The 27494-nt window shown below is 43.9% G+C and overlaps 1 protein-coding gene across 3 annotated transcripts in view; it reads left to right on the forward strand.

Moving 5' to 3' along the window:
- The window catches only part of LOC116990921 (cadherin-12-like), an 878073-nt gene that overhangs the window by 613247 nt on the left and 237332 nt on the right, over positions 1–27494 (forward strand). For all 3 annotated transcript variants that reach the window (XM_033049096.1, XM_033049088.1, XM_033049079.1), the window contains one exon: positions 4555–4978. In XM_033049096.1, the coding sequence (XP_032904987.1) occupies positions 4745–4978 (234 nt within the window). In that variant the 5' untranslated portion in view covers positions 4555–4744. The remainder of the gene's footprint in view (positions 1–4554; positions 4979–27494) is intronic.

Below are 27494 nucleotides of genomic sequence, written 5' to 3' on the forward strand. Positions count from 1 at the left end.
ACGGGGCCCTGAGGAGACCCGCGGATATAAAGCTTATCTTCCTCGAGCGCTTCTTGATGGACCATTCTCTCCATGAGGCATTCCATCCTGGACAGCTGCCCAAAAACGGCATCCATTGTGGGAGGACAATCCTCCCTGACCCGACTCATCAGTCAACGGGCCTATTCGACTTTTTGGTGGCTTTCCGGCCCACCGGAGTAGCCATGGTGCCTTCCACCGGCACCAAGTTGGAAGCCACTGGCCGTACAGCCAGTGACTGTGAAGGCGAGAGGGACGGCCGCTCGCTACCCGCACTCCCGCGGTCTTCTGTAGCTGTTTTCCCAGCGGACCGCCTTGACCTTCCTTTTACCATTTTCTCCATAGATTGGAGAAAATAACTCAGCTAAGTTTAAAACTTACCTCAGGGTTTTTAACTTACCGCTGGTGAAGCTGCGCCCTGCCAGCCCGTCAGTGCGCCATGCGTCAGACGTAAATGATGCGCATGTGGACTGGCGGGGTTCTTCACGGAGTCACTCACGTGACTCCGAAGTAAAATATATGATGAGATAAACTGAAGAAGAGGTAGACATGGCCAGTGTTAACTAATAATTAAATGTCAGATTTAAGTACACAGGCTTTAATGACAGCATACAATAATGTAATCATCAGTCAAAAAAAGTACTTTTGGAAAGGATCTTCAATGTATTGTAGAAATACCTTTATTTTAATATTGATTATAGGTGTATGATATTCATATAATCACCAGCACAACTGAAATAATCAAATACATTTAACAGCTACTAAATATAAAGCCTGGAACAGTCAGTGATAAACTAGATGGTTGCCTTAGTAAAATGGGCAAGAAATCATTATGACAGAGTGTAGATCATGGTTTGGCAGCTGAATAGCTGGACTGAAGGTCATTGAATCTATATGATATGCTTTCTATATGTGGATGTTGTAAACACTGTCTGGACTGGGTTAATTAATTCTGGGTTGTGGCCTAATATAAAGATTAACACTGATGTCTGTATTCTCCTTAGTGAATTAAACATTTCATTGTGTCTGCTTCTATTGGCTCAGCATGACACACCAAGACAGTTCTTTTCTCCAAGGAATTGCTTAATGAATTGGAGCTTTTGACTCATCTGGGATATTTCCACTTACACGAGTTAATTCCTTTGTCCGTTGGTCATATTTGGAGACAAATGATAGATGATAACGCATCCGCTACGCTTCACTGGTTTGTTATCATGCCCCTCCTTCAAACATAATGATCTAAACAATTATATGCACATGTGTACATGCTCATCCGGCGAGCTTCTGCCAGTGGAGCAATTGTCAAGGCTGGGTTTGGTCAGCTGATACTTGTGTATTGCAGATATCTAAAATAACTTGCTCTATGGCAAAGAAGAAATACTTGCAGCTCAAAGGTATAACCTAAGAGTTTGATCATTATATAGTTTTATGTATTAAGAGTGATTAAGAGTTACATTGAAACGGCTAGTGTGAGGAGATAACCCCACGCTTCTTTCCCCATAGTAACTTAGTTTCTGTAAGTGGCACTCAGAGATTTGATCCAAATCAAATGATGGCTCCAATGTGATGTTTATGGATTTATCATCATAAAACATAGCAAGGGCATGACGATTATGAGATGAACTTTGTTAGTTTGCACAGCAGATATAAAACGTTGCTTGCTGACAGAGCTTTTAGATTTTGGGGGGGGGGATGATGTACTTTGTTTGTTTGGAGAGACTGCATGGAATTGGGACCTACTGAGTCCATGCTGATCATCAATCACCCGTTCACAATAATTATGATGTCCTGCTTTCTCACCCACCCACTACACACTAAGGTTAATTTACTGAGGCCAATTAACCTACAAACCCGCTTATCTTTGGGAAGTGGGCAGATTCCAGATCAACTCCCCACACACATCACCCAAGGTCAGGATTGAACCTGGATTACTGATACTCTGAGGCAGCAGCTCTATCAGCTGTGCTGCTATGCCACAATAAAAATGTCCAGGTGCAGCAAAATGCCAGAAAAATTACCACAATCTATAAGAGCTGTTTTAGGTTTTTCTATAATGGAGAAGAAGAAACAGGTTTCTAATATATATTTTTATCAAGAGAGATTTAGTAGAAGTGAAAGGAATATTGGCATTGTTTTGTCAATTGGGTTCAGGTTGCGTGTTGGTGAAGTAGTACAATATTAAGACTAATATCCCACAATCATAGGGAGTCAGAGTGTAATCCTATTTAGTATTAGGGTTATTATAATGCTTTACACACATTTTTCAGTACATCATTGAACAGTTTCTTTCAAGAAAGTGTTTCTGCAACTTGTCATCTTTTAACCTGTGGTTCACTAAATTGAATTATCGGATTGGGAGGGTTATTCCATAAAAAGAGATTGTAACATAGAGAAAACATTTCAAAAGTCTCAGTGGGTCAGGCAGCAGATGTGGAGGCAGAGATAGTCTGCACTTCCAGTCAAGATTCAGGACTGACAGTGTTGAGTGGAGATAGCCAGTAAAGAGACAAGGGGTCAGGTGAAGCGGGAGCTGATAGGTGATAGTTGGAACTAGGTGAGAAGTGGGATGATGGTCAGATGGACCCAGCTGGTTGTGGGGGAGGGAGGGATGGGGGGGGGGGGGGGAGGAGTAGAGAGTAGAGTCAGTGACCGGAAGCCCATTGCAGCCATTGACATGGCAACCTATTTGGTGCATAACAGCTGCATTTCTTTTTATTATATTCAGTACACCCACAGACCCGGCTCTTAGCTGACTGACAGCCTGTGCACTATGTTCTGGATGGTCATTATAAACAGGTCCTAAATGTACTGCCCCAGCTCCCCCGGTGATTTCCTATCTGTCCTCAATCAGCTCCCTATACAAATCAGAGGTGAAGCAGGAACATGCTAAGATATCCCAGTAGTTCAATTGGAGAAACTGGTCTAAAATCCTGCCAGACCATCCATGGGATTAAGCATGTTATTTTGTTGATGGAGAAGAAAGAAAAAAAAAGATTCAGTTGTGCTGTTGTTAATTAATTGCATTTTCTTTCATGTTTTTGAAAAATTATTTACAAGTATTTGAAAGCATTTCAACTGAATTTTGTTTTTCCTTTCAAATATATTTAATAATTATTACTTTATCATAATTTTTTATTAAGGTTTCTGAATATTAGAGACATTTAGAACCATTGGAAAATTGACAGGGTTGTTCCATAAGGCAGAGTTAGATAGATTCTTGATTAGTACGGGTGTCAGTGGTTATGGGGAGAAGGCATGAGAATGGGGTTTGGAGGGAGAGATGGATCACCCACGATTGAATGGTGGAGTAGACTTGATGGGCAAAATGGCTTAATTCTGCGCCTATCACTTATGACCTTATGACTTATGGCAGTGAAGCTGGGGCTAAGGCTTCCAGAAGTGTTTCATGGGCAGGATTTGTCTGACCACCCACATTAACCTTTTACATCATATGGGGTCCAGCACACCTTTCACAATCTCACTGTTTGTCCATGTGGTCAGCTGGGCCAGTGAGATTGGTCTTCCTGACCTGGAGAAGACAAACTTGAAGAAATGAAGTATTTTGGTAGTGAATGCACTTGAGGAAATCAGCATTAGTTTTTTGGATCACTGAATTTTCATTCATTTGTCTTTTATTTTGTTTGTATCTTTGCATTTATAATGTTGAATAACATTCAATACAATGGCACCTCAAGGATCTGTTGCACCGGAATAAGGTAAAAATAAATGTGGCCAGGAGCATTTGTATATCTCAACTGAACACCAAAGCCACTGTTTCTTTTTAACCACTTGTCACGTCTTTGGGCATAGCGTTGCAATGTGTGAAGGTGATCATTTTTTATGTCTGTCAAGTAAATAATGTTTAATATGATTTGGTTTTCTGTTTAACTGTGTCCTTCTCTCAAAGTAATTGAATAAGAGAAGTGATGAATTGACTTCCTCATTCTTATAGATCACAGTTAATGAAAATTATTGATAAGAAAAAAAAGTTTTTGTTGTAAAAATGAAAACCAAAAAAAGCTGCAGATACTGGAAATCTTAAGTAAAGATAGAAAAGGCTGGAAACATTGAGGGAGTCAGACATTATCGCATTTCTGACTGCTGAATGTTTCCAGCATTTTCTGTTTTTTTAAATTTTTTGTTATATACATATTTATTCACATTTTTTGTTATATTCACATTTGATCAAATTGATCAGTCTGATCAAATAGCATTGAACCTTATCCAGGCTGTTGAGTTAGATGGTCACCTGAGAAGAGTAATGGCCAGTGGACTTAGTTACTCAGAGATTTATTGACATTAGCCGAAACAGGAGGCAGACCGACAGAGCATCTCATTACCTATGGTTTTCTGGAGGTGTATATCCAGAAAAGGTAGAAACCAGTGCTTCTCAGTTTTATTTGTGTTTGCCATGTCATCCAATAGTCTATGCAGTGAAAATGTTGACATTTTTATATGTTTGAACTCAAAATGCCTATATTTGATAGCAATACACTTTCTGTGTCAATATGTAATGGTGTCACTTCTTCTTCCCAGGACGAGAAGCAGAATTTAATGCAATAGATGGCACTTCGTGTTAGCACATTTAAACAACAAAGAAGATCAGCTGAATCTGACGCATAGACGACATACTTGGAGAGAACTGGTTGTCTACATGAATCGAGAAGCATCCTTCTAGACAACAGTATTTTTTCGTATATGCTGAGCTACACTCTGCCAGAGACAAATGCTGACTGTGAATTGTTTCTCGCTGTTTCTTTGGATCCTGCTTGATGAGGGTCTATTAACACCTCTGGAGTCATTGACACCAAAGAGTTCAGGGCGTACAGGGAACGACAAGATAATTGAACTGTCAGGAGATGGAGCTCCTATGCTTCAACGTGTTCGACGTGGTTGGATCTGGAACCAGTTCTTTGTATTGGAAGAATATATGGGGTCTGAACCTCAGTATGTGGGAAAGGTAAAATATTTTATTTGTACATGCTTTTTATTTAATAATACATAAATGCTTCTTTAACGTAAGTTATATATCCCACTAGCACTGAATGATTCTCATGAATTTAACAAAAAACAAATTTCAATTTATTTTATATTCAGATGTTTAATACGGACACAAAATTGTATTTATTCTCTTAATATTTCTGGCTTATTTATAACTTTAATATTGCATCATAAGTTATTTGAAAAGCAACATCACTATTTACTTCTATGCAGTCTTGAAGTGGTGCTGTGCCTGAACAGTGGTGAGAATGTAAGATTTAAATGGCACAATGTGCTTTCGTTCTTTTATTTGTATTTCTTCTGTTTGCTTGACAGCACCAAAAAAAAGTCACAAACGGTTATTCTCACATCCTGACCCGAAGGAAGAGAAAACATAATTATCCCATTTACATCAGTGACAATTGGGAACTGAGAAATGTTTTGCTTGCTGCTGCAATGATGCATCTCACTAATTTCCTTCAACATATTTAGGCGGGCAGATTTCAGTGACTGAAAAGGCTGTTAATGTGAAGCAGGTCTGTCCCTTTGTGAAAGAGCAAGGTAGCTGAGCCTCATACCCCCCTGATGGACGGTTTAACCTTGCAATTGCCTTTCCTTCACTGAGATTTAGCTGCTGACCATTCTGTTTTAGTTTTAGATTTCCAATTTGAGGTTTCGCTGATGAGAGAATGTGGTGTATTATATATGTGCAGGTTTTATGTTTGAAAGCAAAATGGAATGAGGGTTATAGAAAACGTAATAGAATATGCTCATTTTTCAACCAAGAAGATTAACCATTAATGAGAATAGAATTTCATGGCTTCCTCACTGTTTCCATATGATTATGCTAGGGTAGATAAATTCCAAGCTAGTAATCAAGGAACCTGAGTTCATAATCACACCATGGCAACTATGGAATTCAAATTCCATTGACAATTTTGAACATGAAAGACCATAAAATTACTACTTGAACAACAAATTGGTTTACTCATGCTGTTGTGCCTTACAACAGAAGCATACAAAATAAGGCATACAACATATAAGGCCTATATTTTTGTCAGGGCATTGAGTATAAATGTCAGGACGTCATGTTGCAACTGTACTAAACTTTAGGTAGGTCACATTTGGATTATTGTGTGCATATCTGGTCACCTTGTAGGAAGGATGTGAGGGCTTTGGAGAGGGTGCTGATGAAGCTCACTAACTTGGACAAACTTGGATTCCTTTTTCTGGAGATTTGGAACCTGATGGGAGTAGGTAAAATTATGAGAGGCATGAATGGGGTAGACAGATTTTTTACCTCTGGATAAAGAGGTCAAATACTAGAAAACATAGGTTCATCATCAGAGGTGGAAAACTGAGATGTGCGAGGCAAGCTTTTTACATAGAGGGTAGCAGATGCAGTTTAAGAGACATTTAGACAGACATATGAACAGGCAAGACATAGAAGGATATGGACCATGTCCAGGCAGATGTTTTAGTTTCATTTCGCACCATGGTCAGCCCAGATGTTGTAGTTAAAAGAGGCAGTTATTTTGCTGTCGTGTTCTATGTTCTATATTCTGTTCAGGGTTGAAATCTTTCATCTTTACCTAATTTGGCCTATACGTCACAGCCATTTTGACTGACAACTGTAGTTGAATGAATGAATAAGTTTATTGGCCAAGTATTCACATACAAGGAATTTGCCTTGGTGCTCCACCCGCAAGTGACACCATGACATACAGTGACAGTTAGGACTGACACATAAAACATTAAACATTAATAATACAATGTTTTGTGCTCATTTCAAGTGAAATTGGTGATGGGCAATTAGTACTTGCTTTCCTGCCTCCTACATGAGATGAGAAAATACACAAGTTATTAGTAATTGTTGTAAGTGCATCATCTGCAGTGATTTCTTACTCATCAATGCTCCTGCCCAGGAAGTGATGTCCAATATGGTTAATTAATCATCCCAAAAATTACTTCAAATTAATTAAATCTTCAAATTGTTGATATGTGGAAAATTACTACAAAAAGCATACCTCCTGGGCTGAATTCATTCTTCACATCTCACTTTAATTGAAGAGGAAATCGGAGTAGTTTTTAGCAAAGGTTGAATTATCAGGTTATCACAGTGGCACAGTGGTAGAATTGCTGCCTTACAGCACCAGAGATTCGGGTTTGATCCTGACTGCGGATGCTGTCCGTACATAGTTTGTACGTTCGCCCTGTGACCACATTAGTTTTATCCGGGAGCTCCACTTTCCTCCCACATTCCAAAGACGTGCAAGTTTGTAGGTTAATTGGCTTCAGTAAATTCTCCCTGCAGTATGGTATAGAACTAGTGTACGGGGTGATTGTTGGTCAGTGTGGACTCAGTGAACCGAAGGGCCTACTTCGACTCTGTATCTCTAAACTAAACCTCTCAATAAAAATACTCCCAACCTCCTGCTGAAGGTTCTGAGGATAGATGGCAAATCTTTTATTTTCTTCACTTTAAAACCCCTGTCTCACGGTGCGAGTCCACCTACGAGTGATCCCGAGTTTAAAACAAATCAAACTCGTGGTAATCACGTAGAATTAACATAGCGGGAGCGTTGGAAATTGTGGACATAACTTAGCTACTCGTAACGCTAACGGCAGGTACTCGGTAAACTTGTTCACTCGTGAAAATCTTTCAACATGATGAAAGATTTCCACGAGTCAAATTTACTCATGAAGTAATAATTTTTAATTTTTAAACTCGTTGTAAGAACGTAGTGGCCCGTGAGTTCACCGTAGTGACTCGTGAGTCTACATTGGGTTTGGCCTGAGTGCCAGAAGTGAAATGGTGAAGATTAGTCATCTCCGGAGAACTTGGATAGGTGACATTTTGGGTCGGGACCCTTCTTCAAACTTTAGACCCTTCTTTCACCCGAAACATCACCTATCCATGTTCTCCACAGATACTGCCTGACACGTTGAGTTACTCCAGCACTGTTTTTTTTTCGTAAACCAGCTTCTGTAGTTCCTTGTGTTCCAAAATGTAATGCTTTATAAATGTCTAGAGATGCTGCCTGTCCCGTGGAGTTACTCCAGCACTTTGCGTCTGTCTCCCTGAAGACCTTGTTTCCCACGCAATGTGACGTCTACCCAGCATATATTGCCAACTGTTGTTTTGGCAGCAGCAACATAATCTCCCAGTTAGTACACTCAGTGTTGCTGATGCCCAGTTTATGTAGAGACAAGAAACTGCAGATGCTGGAAACATGATCATAAAACACACAGCACTGGAGTAACTCAGCGGGACAGGCAGCATCAGCGGAGGGAATGGACAGATGTTGATTCGGCTAGAAAAGAAGGAACCTGATCCAAAACGTTGCCTATCCATTCCCTCCACAGATGCTGCCTGACCCGCAGGCTTACTTCGACACTTCGTGAGTTCATGTCATAGGAGCAGAATTAGGCCATTCGGCCCATCGAGTTGCTCCAACACTTTGTGTTTCGATCAACATGCCAGCATCTGTGGGCCCCCATGTCTCCATTTGACAGCTGGAAGAACTCAGCGGGTCATGGAGTCTGAAGAAGGACCCTGACCCGAAACCTCGCCTGCCCGTTTCCTTCCACCGATTTCATGTAGTCACTTTTCGATAAAACCCCACCGCCCCAGTTATTCCAAGTCCATTTAACTCCGCATGTCTCCATTTCAATAATTAAGTCACATTGTCACATCGTTTTCGGTCAATACAACGGAACGGTCTGAAGAAGGGCGACGATAGACACAAAATGCTGGAGTAACTCAGTGGGACAGGTGGCATCTCTGGAGAGAAGGAATGGGTGATGTTTCGGGTCGAGACTCTTCGACAGACTGGAAAGGGAAACGAGAGATATAGATGATGATGTATTGTAGAGAGATAACGAACAATGAATGCAAAAAAGTAACAATGATAAAGGAAACAGACCATTGTTCGCTGTTCGTTGGGTGAAAACGAGCAGCTGGTGCGACGTGGGTGCAGGAGGGATAGACAGAGAGGGAATGCCGGGGTTACTTGAAGTGAGAGAAATCAATATTCATACCACTGGGCTGTAAGCTGCCCAAGCGAAATAAGAAATGCTGTTCCTCCAATTTGCATTTAGCCTCACTCTGACGAGGAGATCTCGGACAGAAAGGTCAGTGTGGGAATGGGAAGTGTTTGGCAACCGGGAGATCAGGTAGGTCCAGGTAGCAACCGGGAGAGTCGCGATCCGAAACGTCACCCATTCCTTCTCACCAGAGATGCTGTCTGACCCTCTGAGTTACTCCAGCTTTTGGTGTCTATCGTCAGTGTAAACCAGCATCTGCAGTTCCTTCCTACACAACAGAAGAGTACGAGGAGCGGTTAATGTTAGAGGCTGCTCACTAACCTCACTATGTTTACATCGTCCTCTCTCTAGCAATGAATAAATATCATTCGGTTACCGTATTATTGACTACAACCGCCCGTTTAAATTGACTGCTCTTTAATTCTCAACCACTGGATATCTGCCTGGAAACATTTTGCATGTTTTCGTTCAGTGAGATAATTAAATTTTAATAGAATGAGGTGGTAAATCCGGCGCCACTTCACAACAAACTAAATGACCTATAATTTAAATAGAGCATTTAGGATCGATAATAAAATTCCTAAAACTATTTCACATATATAATTCCAGCACCACTTCACACTGAGCTTCCGTGATGTTTAAAGGGGCTGGCATCTGCCCTGATCCGTTGTTCGGATAAAACACTGTTTGAAATAATTTGAAGTTTTGAAATTAATCCTTGCCGCCAAATGTACACTTTGGGCTAAGATTTGATCCCTGCACAAAGCGCAATAATAATAATAATAATAATAATAATAAATTTTATTTAATGGGCGCCTTTCAGACATGTCAAGGACACTTTACATAGTAATCGGAATAAAAACATACAATCGGAATAGAACAAGTAAAAAAGACATCACAGAGACACAAATTAAAAACAGAATTCAATCCAAAAACAGAAAATCAAAAACACAGTGTGAAGAGAGAGCAACGGCAGCCAAAGCGCGCCAGCGTCCACTCTCTCTTCACGGCAGCCATCTTGGACACTGACCTACAGGACTACAATTAGACAAAAAAATCATCCCCCCACAGTGGATAGCACTGCGGAGGAAGGCACAATGTCCAGTCCCCAACCATGTTCACCCCAAAGTCAGGCCTATTGAGGCCACCGCAATTGCCTCTACGGAGGCCCGATGTCCCTGGCCGTTCTCACCGGGTGGTCTTGCCCCGGCGTCGGGAGAGTCCTTTCAGCGGCTGGGCCACCTGGAACGGCCGCTTCCTGGTCGGAGCCCGCGGCTGCCGAAGCCGACAAGGCCGCGCCGGTTTGGAGCTCCCAGGCTCCCGATGATAAAGTCGGCGCCGCCTCTCCGCACTGCCGCCTCTCCGCACTGCCGCCTCTCCGCTCCACAGACCCGTAGCCCAGAGATGTTGCTCTCGGCGGTCCAGCTCGCCAGAGCTCCAGCGCGTCGCTCCAGCGCGGCGAACCAGGCAAGGCATCGCCCGCTCCATTCCGCTCCGCTCCAGCGCTCCAACGCTGTGCCGCCGCCGAGGCCGAGGTGCTGGGCGGTCCCCGCCAGGAAACGGCGCTCCAAGCCCGCAGGTAGGCCACGAGGACGGGTCGACGGGCAGCCCGGAGAAAAGGCTGCCACACCGACCAGGTAGGGACCTAGAAATAAAGTTACACCTACCCCCCCACATTAAAAGACCATATCCCCTACAAACAAAAAAACAGGACTCACTAAAAACTATTAAAAAAACGAATTTAAAACGGACGGCTGTTGGCTAGCAGCCGTTCACCAAGATGGCTCCTCCTCGATGTAAACGGAATGGAATTTCTATTAACATTCTGAGACACTCTACATAATGGAAGTGATCACATTCGGCCCTTCGAGCCAGCATTGCCATTAAATATGATCATGGCTGATCATCTAAAATCAGTACCCAGTTTCTGCTTTCTCCCCATATCCCTTGATTCCGTAACCCTAAGAAATTTAAACATGGGAGGCTCTTTATAGTGAAAAAAACCAACGCATGACATCATTTTTACCATGTGATGATTTTTCCACACGCCGGTAGTCGTTGTTGGCTCAAGAGTAACTCGGGAGAGGAACTTGATACATCGCAGAAATGAGAAGTAAATGGCAAACTTAGATATACCCGTGGGAACTCGTTTAAACTTGTGAACAAACTTGGAATCTCGTATGAAACCACAAGTTTGATTTTTTCTTTCACTCGGGATCACTCGTGGGTGGACTCGCACCGTGAGACAGGGTCATAACACTGTATTCACAGTGTAAAGGAAGGGCCCTGCATACATGCATACAACATTCGTACATGACTAAGCCATGTTTTAAATATAAGCCCTTCACTTTTCTGGTTGCTATTGATCAAAGTTAGGAATCATTATTATATTTGTCACACCACAATATAAAACAAGATATTTCTTGCAGTTTAATTTTTACAGTGTCGGAGAAATAATAGTTTCAGTGCTTTATGGGTCCATGGACTGACTGCAGTAAAATGAAGGTCAGATCTTGTGAAATTATAACCAGTCTGCAGCTTTTGTTTGAAACAAGGCACTACAAATGTCCAGCGAACATATCATTTAATTGGGCACCTACTTGCTCCTGTCTATGGAAATAGGATGTCCGACTGGCCTTAGTGTCTGGATTTCTGGGAAAACAAATACAAAAATATACCCTTGTGAGCCTTAAACGTGCTTGCGATTTGCAGGTGTATTATAGGCAGCACCGAGATCCCTTGCTGCTCTAGTGACTGGTAGCTGTTGTACCCTGTAGAATGCCTCCCTGAAAATTGCTTTCTTGTCATGATCATTGCAAACATATTAGTGAAGAAAAAACAAAACAAAAAACAACATGGGCCTTTTTAACAAGCTGATATGGGCAGCATTATTTTCTGCCCATTACACAGTGATTTCAAGGAAAGAGAAAACCGGGTGGGATTTAAACTGGTTATTCAATATGTATGGGCCACTTACTGTAGGAGCAAGAATTAAATTTTCACCTGCTAAATGAATTTTGTGCATTTGATGCTGAACTTCCAGTTAAGCGTACAGGTCCACCACCGATTTTCCAGAAACTGATGGTCCAGCAACTCCTTTAATCCAGACATATTTTCAAGAGCGCACTTGAAATCCCCTTCCTGAAAATGTGGCGCCAAGGCTGGGTGAGGTGGCCGATCTCAACCTCATTTAGACTTCTGCGGCTGAGGCTCTGGAACTCTGGCCCAGCTGGATGCAGCAGAACTGTTCCCACAGCTATTTTTAGTGGCTGATTGGTGGGTTGGATTTTCCCCCATCCAGCCAGGGCTCTGGAACTCCGGAGCCGGGGGATCTGTTCCAAAAACCGATTTCCGAGGCCAATATCTTGGCCCCTGGGCAGCCTAGGCAGATCTTTCTGATATCGTTGGACTGAGGCTATGACCTCTGTTGGTCCGGCAAAATGGATAATCTAGAAAAGATCTGGAACCAAGGGTGCTGGAAAATCGGTGGTGGACCTGTAATGCAGACTACTTAATATTATGACTCCCATGAAGCACAATCTACTGTTCTTTGCAAAGTTGTTTTGCTGTCGAGTGGTTATGCTTTGGATAGCACTCCAGGGTTCTTGACTAATAATCTGAAGGCAGAGTTGAAGCCCTACCAGAGCAGCTAGGGAATTTAAATTTGGTTACTAAGATGAATCTGGAATTATAAGTAAATGTAAGTGATTACGAAACTGCAACAGTGATCCATTTAGTTTCCTATCATTATTGCTGTGGGTTGCAGGCCCGTGTCCTGTATTATGCAGAGCCAGCTTAGTTAGTTGGCCACTCAAAAGGACACTACTTCTTGGAAGGTGATTCATAGACATTCCTGATTAATCCTACATTGACCTGAATACAGGCGAGTGCAAATGAATCACCTTAATCATCCTGAACTATGCATGATGGAGGGTCAAAAGGAGTTGCATAATGAGAATGGTGGGTTTAATTTCCCTGCCCTCTCTTTCTGTTTCCATAACTTTCTCCAAGCTTACAAACCAAAAAGCCAAACTGTTTAACAAGCTTTTAGTCACCTCTTTAACATATCCTAATGCCAATTTTAGTTTGATGATTCTCCCACACTGACAGGTAAGGATATTTTCATGCCCTTGGATGGACCATAAAAACCCAAGAAAGCAGAACACAAGCAGGTCTTTCAGCCCTCTTGTAGCTGATCTCACAAACAACAATATCAAAGTTTTCCATAGATGCTGCCTCACCCGCTGAGTTACTCCAACATTTTGTGTCTACCTTTGAATTTACCAGCATCTGCAGTTCTTCCTTAGACAATATCATAGTTGATCTTTTTATCTGATTGCAACTTTCCCTTTCTACCCCAATTCCCAAATAACAATCAATCCTTGCCTTGAACAAACTCAGCGACTATACTTTTACAGCCATCTTGGGCAGAGGCCCAAAAGTTCATACCATCTAGGTGATGACATGTCCTCATTCTTGTATTGAATAGAAAGCCTCATAATTTGTGACTGAAATCCCTTGTTCTAGCCACCCAGTCGATGGATCATAACTTGCAGTGCTAGACATCAAACACAGAACATTGACAAGTACAGCATAGGAGCAGGAGCAGGAGCAGAAGATTGAGGGGGGATCTTACAGAAACCTACAAAATTCTTAAGGGGCTGGACAGGCTAGATGCAGGAAGATTATTCCCGATGTTGGGGAAGTCCAGAACTAGGGGTCACAGTTTAAGGATAAGAAGGAAGTCTTTTAGGACCGAGATGAGAAAATCATTTTTTACACAGAGAGTGGTGAATCTGTGGAATTCTCTGCCACAGAAGGTAGTTGAGGCCAGTTCATTGGCTATATTTAAGAGCGAGTTAGATGTGGTCCTTGTGGCTAAAGGGATCAGGGGGTATGGAGAGAAGGCAGGGACGGGATACTGAGTTGGATGATCAGCCATGATCATATAGAATGGCGGTGCAGGCTCGAAGGGCCGAATGGCCTACTTCTGCACCTATTTTCTATGTTTCTATGTTTCAGCTGACAATAACTATGCCGAATCGTGTGCGGACGTGGCATCGACGGATGAGAAGCCAAAGCAAAGAAGTCAAAGCCAAAGAACAGAATGGAAACGAGGCCGAAGCATCAAATAACTGAAAGAGTACGAAGCTGAAATGCTAACTAATCGAAAGGATGGGACACCAGAATGCAAACTCACCGAATGGCCACTCTGTCGAAACGCCACCTACCCGAAAGGCGACGTCGCCTACTGGCCAACGAACCGACTGCCGCTCTACAGGAAAGTCCAATAACGGACATGACATTGCAGGGGGACGGGATTTGTCAGTGATTGGTCCAGACCCCCGCGTCCATCACATCACTGTGGAGGGATGAACATTATCCCACACCTCCGCTCCACCTGACGCACAGACCGCGGAGAGTGGCCGTGGGTGCTGTCCCGAGGGATGCGCAACTCCGGCCACTTACAACTTGGTGCTTTGGTTCAGATTGCCCAGACACCTATGGCTTGTGTGGAAAAATTGCCCCCACGCTCCCGTCTCCTCCTTCTCTCTCCCCTCTTCTCTCTCTCCCTTCTCTCTCTCCCTTCTCTCTCTCACCTCCCCTCCCATTCTCTCTCTTCCCCTCCCCTCACTCTGCCCCCTCTATTTACCCCTCTCTCTCTCCTCCTCTCGCTCCCCCTCCTCTCGCTCCCCCTCTCTCTCTTCTCTCTCTCCCCTTCTCTCTTTCTCTCCCCTCTTCTCTCTCCCCCTCTCCCTCTCCCCCTCTCTCTCCCTTCTCTCTCCCCCTTCTCTCTCTCTCTCTCTCTTATTTCTCTACCTTCTCCCTCTCATACTCTCTCTCCCCCTCCTCTCTCTCCCCTCTCTCTCATCTTCTCTCTTTCTCTCCCTTCTCTCTCTCCCCCACTCTCTCTCCCTTCTCTCCTGATTCTATCTCTCCCCCTCCCCTCTCTCCCCCCTCTCTCTCCCCCTTCTCTCTCTCCTCCTCTCCCCCTCACAAGAGAGGGGGGAGAGAGGAGGGAAGAGAAGGATAGAGAGAAAGGGGAGAAAGAGAGAATGGAGGAGAGTCTAGAGAGGAGAGTGGAAGAGTAGTGAGAAATGGTATAGAGGGGAGAGAGAGAGTGAGAGAAGAGGGAGAGATTAGAGAGAATGTGACAATAGAATTGAGAGAGAGGGAGAGAGAGTTGGGAGTAGAGAAAGGGGAGAGAGAAGGGGGAGACAGGAGCATGGTGGTCATTTTTCCACACAAGCCATAGGTGACTGGGCAATCTGAATCCAAGCACCAAGTTGTAAGCGGCCATAGGTGCACATCCCTCCGGACAGCCCCCACTCTCCCACGGCCACTCTCCGCGGCCTGTGGGTCGGGTGGAGCGGAGGTGTGGGACAATGTTCATCCCTCCACAACATGTGATGGACGCGGGGGTCTGGCCCAATCGCTGACAAGTCCCACCCCCCGGCAACGTCATGTCCGTTATTTGACTTTTCTGTTGAGCGGCATTCGATTCGTTGGCTTGTAGGCGATGCCGCCTTTCGGGTAGGTGGCGTTCCGGTAGAGCGGCCATTCGGTGAGTATGTTTTTAGGTGACGCAGCTTTTCGGTTCGTTGGCTTTTAGGCGTCCCACCCTTTTGGTTAGTTTGCATTTAGGCGTCCCATCCTTTCGGTTTGTTGGCGTTGCGGTTATTTGGCGTTTCGGCCTAATTTCCATTCGGTTCTTTGGCTTCAACTTCTTTGCTTCGGCATCTCGTCTGTCAGCGCCACGCCGGGTACCATGCCGAACATGATGTCAAACATAACTAATCTCATCTGACTATACATGATCCATACCCCTCCATTCCCTGTATATCCATGTGCCTATCTAAAGGCTTCTTAAGAATATTGTGTTTTTTAATGAGAAATGCAAGTTCTTGCATATAACACCAGTAATCAACCCACTGTCAATGGCACAGAATTTGAATATATTTCAATATGCCCTTTCGATATGTAAATCGTCTCTTCTCTCTCTTCCCCTCTCTCTCTCCCTTCTCTCTCTCTCCTCTTCTCTCTGTTCCCCTCCCCTCTCTCTCCCCCCTCTATGTACCCCTCTCTCTCTCCTCCTCTCTCTCCCCCTCCTCTCTCTCCCTCCTCTCTCCCTTCTCTCTCTCCTCCTCTCTCTCTCTCCCATCTCTCTCTCCCCTTCTTTCTCTCCCTCTCATCCTCTCTCTCCCCCTTTCTCTCTCTCCCCTCTATCCCCTCTCTCTCTCTCACTCTCCTCTCTCTATCCCCTCTTTCTCTATCCCCTCTCTATATCTCTCTCCCCCCTCTCTCTCTCTCCCTTCTCTCCCGCTTCTCTCTCTCCCCCTCCCCTCTCTCCCCCTCCCTCTCCCCCTTCCATCTCTCCTCCACTCTCCCCCCTCCTATCTCTCCTCCTTATCTCACCCTTCTCTCTCTTCCCTTCTCTCTTTCTCTCCCATCTTCTCTCTCCCATCTCTATCCCCCTCTCTCTCCCCCCTCTCCCCCCTCTCACTCCCTCTCTCTCCCTTCTCTCTCTCCTCCTCTCTCTCCCCCTCCTCTCTCTCCCCACACTCTCTCCTATTTCTCCCCTTCTCTCTTTCTCTCCCCCCCTTTTCTCCCCCCTCTTTCTCTCCTTCTCTCCCCTCCTCTCTCTCCCCCCACCCTCTCCCCCCTCTATTTTTCTCCCATTTTTTCTCTCTCCCCCCTCTCTCTCCCTTCTCTCTCTTCCTTCTCTCTCTCCCTCCTTCTCTCTCTCCCACTCATGCAGAGCGTCTATGGAAGTTGAGAAAACTGGCACTGACAGCAAAGATAGACACAAAATGCTGGAGTGACTCAGTGGGACAGGCAGCATCTCTGGAGAGAAGGAATGGGTGGCGATTCGGGTTGAGGCTTCAGACTCAGGTCTGAAGAACGGTCTCGACACGAAATGTCAACCATTCTTTCTCTCCAGAGATGTTACCTGTTCCGCTGAGTTACTCCAGCTTTTTGTGTCCATCTTCGGTTAAAACAGTTTACAGCTTCTGGTGTTTTTCTGTGTGGGAACTTGCTGTGTGCGTTCTGAGGGAGAGGGGGGGGGTGGCTGTCCCGAGGGATGCGTACAATGTTGGGACAATGTTCATCCCTCCACAACATTTGATGGACGCGGGGGTCTGGACCAATCACTCCGGGTACTATGCCGAACATGATGTCAAACGTAACTAATTTCATCTGACTGTACATGATCCATACCCCTCCATTCCCTGTATATCCATGTGCCTATCTAAAGGCTTCTTAAGAATTATTGTATTTTTTAATGAGAAATGCAAGTTCTTGCATATACTGTAACGCCAGTAATCAATGGCACAGAATTTGAATATATTTCAATATTCCCTTTCGATATGTAATTCGTATATTATTGTTTGTACATACATCCCAAAAAGTTGTTTCAGGATTTACCTGGTGTGTTGCGGCTCTCGGACATGAATGACTGGCCATACAACTGATATGTTAAATCTTAAATTCTATCTTTGGAGGTGGGAGTGAGGGTGGGGAGCTTTCTGATTACATTGGACGCAGTTTCCACCCTGGGATCACCACCCTTGTCAAGATCCTTATGACCTAAATTTGCAGCTGATGCTGGCTACAAAACTGTCAATGCTGCGGCACATAAACATAGAAACATAGAAAATAGGTGCAGGAGTAGGCCATTCGGCCCTTCGAGCCTGCACTGCCATTCAATATGATCATGGCTGATCATCCAACTCAGTATCCTGTACCTGCCTTCTCTCCATACCCCCTGATCACTTTAGCCACAAGGGCCACATCTAACTCCCTCTTAAATATAGCCAATGAACTGGCCTCAACTACCTTCTGTGGCAGAGAATTCCACAGATTCACCACTCCCTGTGTGAAAAATGTTTTTCTCATCTCGGTCCTAAAAGACTTCCCCCTTATCCTTAAACTGTGACCCCTTGTTCTGGACTTGTTCTGCGATTAAACCCCTTAAGAATGTTGTACGTTTCTATAAGATCCCCCCTCAATCTTCTAAATTCTAGCGAGTACAAGCCGAGTCTATCCAGTCTTTCTTCATATGAAAGTTCTGCCATCCCAGGAATCAGTCTGGTGAATCTTCTCTGTACTCCCTCTATGGCAAGAATGTCTTTCCTCAGAATAGGAGACCAAAACTGTACACAATACTCCAAGTGTGGTCTCACCAATGCCTTGTACAACTGCAGTAGAACCTCCCTGCTCCTATACTCAAATCCTTTTGCTATGAATGCTAACATATTATTTGCTTTCTTCACTGCCTGCTGCACCTGCATGCCTACTTTCAATGACTGGTGTACCATGACACCCAAGTCTTGTTGAATCTCCCCTTTTCCTAATCGGCCACCATTCAGATAATAGTCTACTTTCCTGTACTTGCCACCAAAGTGGATAACCTCACATCAATCTGCCTCTAGACTTAAATTATTGGCAGCCTCTATGCCACTGGAGCAATCTGACTCCCTCTGCTGGCTGAGTTTAAAGTAAACTGAGGTAAAGTTTAAAGTGAAGTGTTCGGCATGTGAATGATTCTCGGTCTGACTGCCAATATTAAATTTAACATTTACAATTTGATTTTTCCAAACAGTAATTGAATGCAACACTGAACATTTCTCTATGACCTCAAATCACAATTGAAAAATTAAAAGTGCAAAGTTTTGTTTGGGTTTTAATTTAAAATATTAGGTAATAAAAGTAAGGTTTGTTCTGATTTTGCTTTTATATATTATGGTCCCATAAATGTGCCATTAATTTTAAAGATTGAAGTGTTAGCAATACCATAATGTGCACCTATTCAAATGGAATTACTCTTATAGCTGATGAATATGACATCAGCATTTCCCAGTCCTCAACTCAAAGTCTTGCTCAATAATTAAACCAATACATGTGGCTGATATAAATCACAAGACCTATTTTCTGGAAAATCTTTAATGTGCACATTAAAGATAAGAGCGACATTTATGAAATATAGTGGCAAGTTCAAATGGTACATCAGCAACAGAATACATTTCTGGAAAGTAAATGTTCCCAGTGCCTTGGTATTCGTGCATGTTAGAATATTGGTATAACAGTTAATTTTACATGCTGCTGGTATAAAAGTATAATTCATTATGTATAACAGTACCTTAATTGTAAAAAGAACCATCACACTCACTGAGATAGCAGAATATGGTAATAACACTCCTCAAAACAAACAGAGAATCCAATAAATAATAAAATAAAGATTCAGCATTTAGCTCTAATGATAACGATGGATGTTCCTTGATCATCGATCATCCGTGTTCTGAATCATATCACTGCAAGTTAAGGGCCTGTCTCACTTTCCCGAGTTACTCACGAATTCTCCCGAGTTTTCCCCTTGATTCAAACTCGGAGAATGTCAGTAGCGAGTCCGTAGGAATCCGTAGCGAGTCCGTAGGAGGCTGTGGGAGTCCGTAAATATTTCGTAGTGGCTCGTAACGCCAGCCATAGGTACTCGGGGCATCAGCTAAGTTGGGACGTTTTTTCAGCTTGTTGAAAAATGTCCACATAAAAAAAATAGCCCCGAGTACCTACGGCTGGCTATTACCTTAATTCTCCGAGTTTGAATCAAGGGGAAAACTCGGGAGAATTCAGGAGTAACTCGGGAAAGTGGGACAGGCCCTTAACCCCACCCCACACTGTGTCCTCAATCAAATACGAAGTGTGGTGAGGTAGGTTTTGTAAGGCAATTCAAGTTTCTTTTCAGATATTTGCTTGCTGTGAGTTCAAATGCCTGTTTCCAAAGGTAAATCAAATTGCCAGTCACCCAAGTTGTCTTACATTTCCTGGCAGCAGTCAATAGTCGAGCATTCACAGAGCACTGGACTCAGATCCTGTGACAATTTATTGTCCCAGTGGTTGTGGAATATATTGTGGAATTATTGTATTCAAATTTATTGTCATTGTCTCAATTAGAGACAACGAAATGAATTTCCCTTTACAGTCAGTATCATAAAAATAAATAAATAATAAATAATAAAACATATTAAAAATAAAATAGAATTAAAAAAAAAAAAAAAAAGCACAAACACAGAAAGTCCACGACACAACATAACACAATGGCACCAACGTGAGGAAGGCACCATAGTCCAGCCAGCCTCCCCTCCGATCTTCCCAGATGTTCACCCATGGTCGGGGCCTTCGGAGCACCCGCAGTCGCCACCCCGGGCGGCCCGATGCTCAGGCTCCCTCGCCGGGCTGATGGAACGCCGACGCCGAACCCCGACGGTGAAAATCCTCCTCAGCGGCCCGGACCTCCCAATCAGCCGTCTCCCACCAGAGTCCGCAGCTCCCGAGTCCGCAGGCCGAGCCGGGCAGAGTCGCAGGACCCCACGATGTTTGTCAGCTCCGCCCGCGTTGGGAGCTCCGCGAACCACAGCTCCAGGATGTAGGTGCCGCAGGCCCAGCACTCCGGGCTCCAGACGGCGATCCCCGGTAAGGCATCGCCAGCCCCGCGATGTATCAGCGCTGTCCCGCCGCTGCTGGAGCTCTGGTCGGTCCAGGCAGGAAAGGCCGCGCCAATCCAGTAGGTAGGCCGCTGGGGGGGGCGAGGACGCGACTCGAATAATAGTCGCGTCCTCTCCAGGAAGTGACTGAAGGACGGTATCCCCCTTACCGTACCCTCTTCCCCCACATTAAAACATTAAAAAAAACATAAAAAACACACTTCAACATAACAAAAAAAACAAAAAAACAAAAAAGATACTGGGCTGAAGGTGGAGGCAGCTGGCACCAGCGCCACCGGAAGTACAATGTGGATAAATTATTGCTTATGTGCTACGTAATTAAGTCAAATGTCTTTAAAACAAATGGTTACACTAAGATTGGTGAAACCTGTTCAGTCTCTTGCACACACTGAATACTAATGAGCCAGTCCCACTTAGGAATCTTCTTAGGCGACTACAGGAGACTCTGCGGTTGCCGTATGGTCGCCATATGGTCGCCACATGTTCATGGGTGTTTGCCAGGGAGTCGCCTTCATGGTCGTGAGAAGTTCCCGCATTCTGGGAACTAGTCGTGGCCTCATTATCGTTGCCGCAAATTTTTCAACAGAATGAAGTTACCGTGGAGAGTAGCGAGAATTTTTGTGCCATATGTGGGTCACCAGGAGGTCCTAGTGGGTTGCCAGGAGGCCGAAGGTTCATGTAGGTTGTTGCCGTTGCTGACCGGTGAATTTCATTGGCTCATTGGGGAAAAAAATGTAAGCAATAGTTTTCAGAACCAAGGATAACTGACCAGTAATGTTAATGTTCACCGAGCTTCACAGCCGTGCATCTCTGGCTCCTTAAAAGTTGTCTCCACTCCTTCTCCCCCCTTCCCCCCCACACCCCCCCCCCCCTCTTTTAAAGGACTTACGTGACCCTTCCCGTACACTGTGCTTTCACCTTGTTAATTACAGGGCCAACCTTCCTGTGTGTGTGGTGTGTGTGTCTGTATCACATTGGCTTTTCACCGTGTGAATCTCACTCAGATAGCACTCCCCCCACTTGCCCTGTACCCCGCCTGCATAACGGGCTGGTGAAGGAAGCAATGTATGTGTGTGTGTTCCACTCTGACAGATTGGACTGTCGCTGGCAGTCACCTGAAAAATCGCGTAAGTGGGACAAGCCCATAATTGTGCATTGTATTCTGCTTCTGGAATTCAGCTCTGTTAAAGTCAATGATAGACTACAATGCACAGCTATGATGATATATGTATGTTCAGTGCAAACTATGCTATGTAGCCATGTCCTCTGCCTTGTCTTCTACATTATCCTCTGCCTCTGAAATTCACTCTTTCCCAGATTGGGTGCATGGTCTTAGACTGAATATAGAGCATAGAAAATATCAAGAACTGCCCATTTGGCCCATAACGTCTGTTCCAAATATGATGGCATGATAAACCAATCTCATCTGTCTGCACATGACCCATCTCCCTCCATTCCCTGCATATCCACATGCCTATCTAAAAACCACTTAAACACCACTATTGGCAGTGTTCCAGCTGTCCACCACACTTTGTACAAAAAAGTGCTCAAACATCTCCTTTAAACTTTGCTCCTTTCACCTTAAAGCTACAGTATGTCCTCCAGTCTTTGACATTTCTACCCTTGGATAAAGGTCTGACTGCCTACCCTGTCTATGACTTTTCATAATATCATAATCTTCTACTACTTTTCCCTTCAAACTCCAGCGCTACTGAGAAAACAATTCCAGTTGTCCAACCTCTCCTTGTAACTAGTATCACCTAATCTATGCAGCATTCTGATAAACATCAGTTCTGTTTTACTTTCCACAGATACTGGGTATTTATAGCATTTTATGCGCTTATTAAAGTTAATGAGGCAAAATAAGCACTAAACATAAGTGTGTGGTTCATATCTGCAGTAAGAGAATTGAAAATGAGAAAATTTGTGTCAAACATCTTTAGACTTTATCTTACATGAGGAGTACTATGAACGTTTCTGCACACCATAATATATAAAAATATATACCGTATTTCTCGGCAAAGAAGGCGCACCTGCATCAAAGACGCACCCCCATTTTGAGTTGCTAAATTTTGATAAAATGCTGGCGGGACAGGATCAAGGGTTTGGTTTAGCCAGTGGCAAGGAAGATGTGAAACACCTTCAAGGAGGCAATGAGGACCGGGGAGCCTCCATCTTTGCCTGTCCCACAATGTGCCGTGCAGTTCAGGTCTAAGGGACGGGGACTTGCTCACCATCAACAACTCCACAGTCACATCTGTGGAGTCTTTTAAGTTCCTGGGAACCATCATCTCCAAGGACCTTAAGTGGGGGCTGCCATCAACTCCACAGTCAAAATGGCATAACAGAGGATGTACTTCCTACGGCAGCTGAGGAAGCACAATCTGCCACAGGCAATGACGGTCCAATTCTACAAGGCCATCGTAGAGTCTATTCTCACCTTCTCCATCATGGTCTGGTTTGGCTCAGCCACCAAGCACGACACCTGGAGGCTGCAGCGAATTGTCCGATCAGCTGAGAAGATTATTGGCTGCAACCTTCCATCCAGTTATGAACTGCACACTGCAAGGGCCAGGAAGCGAACGGGTAAGATCATCTCTGACCCCTCTAACCCTGGCCACAAACTCTTTGAATCACTTCCCTCTGGAAGGCGACTCCGGACTGACAAAGCTGCCACAGCCAGATATAAAAACAGCTTTTTTCGACGAGTAGTAGCTCCACTCAACAACCAAACATCTGTAGCCTCCTTTTGCTCTGGTATTTTATTTAATTCTCATATTTAATCAATAATGTTTTATGATTAATGTTTAATGTTTTATGTATCATTCTTAACTGTCACTGTATGGCATGTTGTCAGTTGTGGGCAGAGCACCAAGGCAAATTCTTTGTATGTGAATACTTGGCCAATAAACTTATTCATTCATTCATGGAGGTCTGGAAAGCCTGTTTCTGTGCGGTATAACTCAATATATCTAATTCAATGGAAACTAAATGATGCATGAAATATTGTTACTATCAAAACCTTATTGTGCTCCTTGTTTGCCCACCTCCCATGTAAAACCCTAACATTCACATGACTTGTTCTCTGGTTTTTTTCCCGACATAATAAATTTATGCCATAAAATCAAATTTCAGCAGGGCTTAGAATTGTTTTTTTTATAGTAGATCTAATTGTGGATTTAGATAGTGGACATTTTCATGTCTTAAAATTAATTTCTTGCTGTGACATTTTCTAAAATGCATGCGAAATCCACAAATGCACTTAATATCCCTCCTCAGGTTCCCCACATCCCAGGCATTGAGAAAAGCAAGGTGTAAGAATGTTCTTCCTCACATTGAAACAGAGTTCTACAAGATAATTGAAGAGGAAGGGGAACAGTTCAGTTCAGTTTATTTTAATTCAGAAAGCAAATCAACACCTCTACTTCCGTAGAAGGCTTAAGACGTTTGGTATGTCCCTACAACTCTCCCCAACTTCTACAGATGCACCATAGAAAGCAATTTATCAGGATGCATCATAGCTTGGTTTGAGAACAGCTCCATTAAAAACGGCAAGAAATTGTAGCAAATTGTGGATGCAGCCCGGACCATCACATAAGCCAACCTCCCTTCTATTGACTCTATTTATACCTCGCTGCCTCGGAAAGGCAAGCAGCATAATCAAGGATAAGTCGCACCCTGGACACTCCCTCTTCTCCCCTCTCCCATCAGGCAAAAGGTATAGAAGTGTGAAAATGCACACCACGAGATTCAGGGACAGTTTCTTCCCAGCTGTTATCAGGCAACCAAATCATCCTACCACTATCAGAGAGAAGTGCTGAACTACTATCTACCTCTTTGTTGACTATCTTTGATCGGACTTTGCTGGCTTTACCTTGCACAAAAATTTATTTGCTTATCATTTATCTATACATTGTAAATTGGTGGATTGTAATCATGTATTGTCTTTCTGCTGACTAGTTACCAGGCAACAAAAGCTTTTCACTGTACCACGGTACATGTGACAACAAACTAAACTACTCAACAGAACAATTGGAAAGATCAGAAAATAATTTGCAGCAAAGATAGATGCAAACTGTTGGAGTAACTAAGGTCAGGCAGCATCTTTGGAGAAAAAGGGTATGTGATGTTCTGGGTTGGGACTCTTCCTCAGACTAATTCTTGCAGCAATTTATGTATAGAAAGCAGAACATGCTGCAAATAGCAGTTCAAAAAGCACATGTGAAGAGAAACATAATACAAATTTGTTTTGGAAATTCTGAGAGAAAATGTGTTTCTTTTCTCACAGTTAATAGACAATAGACAATAGACAATAGGTGCAGGAGTAGGCCATTTGGCCCCTCAAGCCAGCACCGCCATTCACTGTGATGATGGCTGATCATCCACATTCAGTACCCCGTTACTGCCTTATCACCATATCCCGTGACTCCGCTATCTTTAAGAGCTCTATCTAACTCTCGAGCAACTGTCCATATGGTGCCAGCGCAATAACCTGGCCCTCAACACCAGCAAAACCAAGGAACTGATTGTGGACTTTGGAAAGAGTAGGAGGGGGACCCACAGCCCCATTTATATCAAGGGTCGATGGTTGAAAGAGTCAAGAGCTTCAAATTCCTGGGCGTGCACATCTCTGAAGATCTTTCCTGGTCCGAGAACACTAATGCAATTATCAAGAAAGCTCATCAGCACCTCAACTTCCTGAGAAGATTACGGAGATTCAGTTTGTCAAGGAAGACTCTCTCTAACTTCTACAGGTGCACAGTAGAGAGCATGCTGACCGGTTGCATCGTGGCTTGGTTCGGCAATTTGAGCGCCCTGGAGAGGTAAAGACTACAAAAAGTAGTAATCACTGCCCAGTCCATCATCGGCTCTGACCTTCCTTCCATCGAGGGGATTTATCGCAGTCGCTGCCTCAAAAAGGCTGGCAGTATCATCAAAGACCCACACCATCCTGGCCACACACTCATCTCCCTGCTACCTTCAGGTAGAAGGTACAGGAGCCTGAAGACTGCAACAAGCAGGCTCAGGAAAAGCTACTTCCCCACAGCCATCAGGCTATTAAACCTGGCTCGGACAAAACTCTAATTATTAATAACCCATTTTCTGTTATTTGCACTTTATCAGTTTATTTATTCATGTGTGTATATATTTCTATTATGGTATATGGACACACTTATCTGTTTGGTAGTAAATGCCTACTATGTTCTGTGTGCTGAAGCCAAGCAAGAATGTATTTGTCCTATACAGGGACACATGACAATAAACTCACTTGAACTTAAACTCTCTCTTGAAAGCATCCAGAGAATTGGCCTCCATTGCCTGCTGCAGATAATTCCACAGATTCACAACTCTCTGGGTAGAAAAGTTTTCCCTCATCTCCATTCTAAATGGCCTACCCCTTATTCTTAAACTGTGGCCCCTGGTTCAGGGTAGGGTGTTGACATGGATAGAAAATTGATTGGCAGACCGGAAGCAAAGAGTAGGAGTGAACGGGTCCTTTTCAGAATGGCAGGCAGTGGCGAGTGCAGTGCCGCAAGGCTCGGTGTTGGGGCCGCAACTGTTTACCATATATATTAATGATTTGGTAGAGGGAATTAGGAGCAACACTAGCAAGTTTGTGGATGACACAAAGCTGGGTGGCAGCGTGAACTGTGAAGAGGATGTTAGGAGGTTGCAGGGTGACCTGGACAGGTTGAGTGTGTGGGCAGATGCGTGGCAGATGCAATATAATATAGATAATTGTGAGGTTATCCACTTTGGTGGCAAAAACAAGGGGCAGATAATTATCTCAATGGGGTTAGGTGAGGTAAGGGGGAGGTACAGCGAGACCTGGGTGTCCTTGTACACCGGTCACTGAAAGTTGGTGTGCAGGTACAGCAGGCAGTGAAGAAAGCTAATGGAATGTTGGCCTTCATAACAAGAGGATTTTGGTATAGGAGTAAAGAGGTTCTTCTGCAGTTGTATAGGGCTCTGGTGAGATCACATCTGGAGTATTGTGTACAGTTTTGGTCTCCTAATTTGAGGAAGCACATCCTTGTGATTGAGGCAGTGCAGTGTAGGTTCACGAGATTGATCCCTGGGATGGCGGGACTGTCATATGAGGAAAGATTGAAAAGACTAAGCTTGTATTCACTGGAGTTTAGAAGGATGAGGAGGGATTTTATAGAAACATATAAAATTACAAAAGAACTGGACAAGCTAGATGCAGGAAAAATGTTCCCAATGTTGGGCGAGTCCAGAACCAGGGGCCACAGTCTTAGAATTAAGGGGAGGTCATTTAAGACTGAGGTGAGAAAAAACGTTTTCACCCAGAGAGTTGTGAATTTATGGAATTCCCTGCCACAGAGGACAGTGGAGGCAAAATCACTGGATGGATTTAAGAGAGAGTTAGATAGAGCTCTAGGGGCTAGTGGAGTCAAGGGATATGGGGAGAATGCCGGCACGGGTTATTAGTAGGGAACGATCAGCCATGATCACAATGAATGGCGGTGCTGGCTCGAAGGGCCGAATGGCCTCCTCCTGCATCTATTTTCTATGGTTCTATGTTTCTACGCCAACAGCGGGAACATGATTCCTCTAGCATGTCCAATCCCTTAATAATCTTATATGTTTCAATAAGATATCCTCTCATCCTTCTAAATTCCAAGCCCAGCCACTCCATTCTCTCAGCAAGGAATAAACCTTGTGAACCTATGCTGCACTCCCTCAATAGCAAAAATGTCCTTCCTTAATTTTGGAGACCAAAACTGCACACAATACTTCAAGTGTGGTCTCACTAAGGCCCTGTACAACTGCAGAAGGACCTCTTTACTCTTATACTCAACTCCTCTTGTTATGAAGGCCAACAAGCCATTAGCTTTATTTACTGCATGCTTACTCTCAGTGAGTGATGAACAAGACATGGTGAATTCCTTGCTTTGAGTTCAGATTTTCAGCCGGAAAGGA

This window comes from Amblyraja radiata, chromosome 2 (genome assembly GCF_010909765.2).
Source record: "Amblyraja radiata isolate CabotCenter1 chromosome 2, sAmbRad1.1.pri, whole genome shotgun sequence".
NCBI lineage: Eukaryota > Metazoa > Chordata > Chondrichthyes > Rajiformes > Rajidae > Amblyraja > Amblyraja radiata.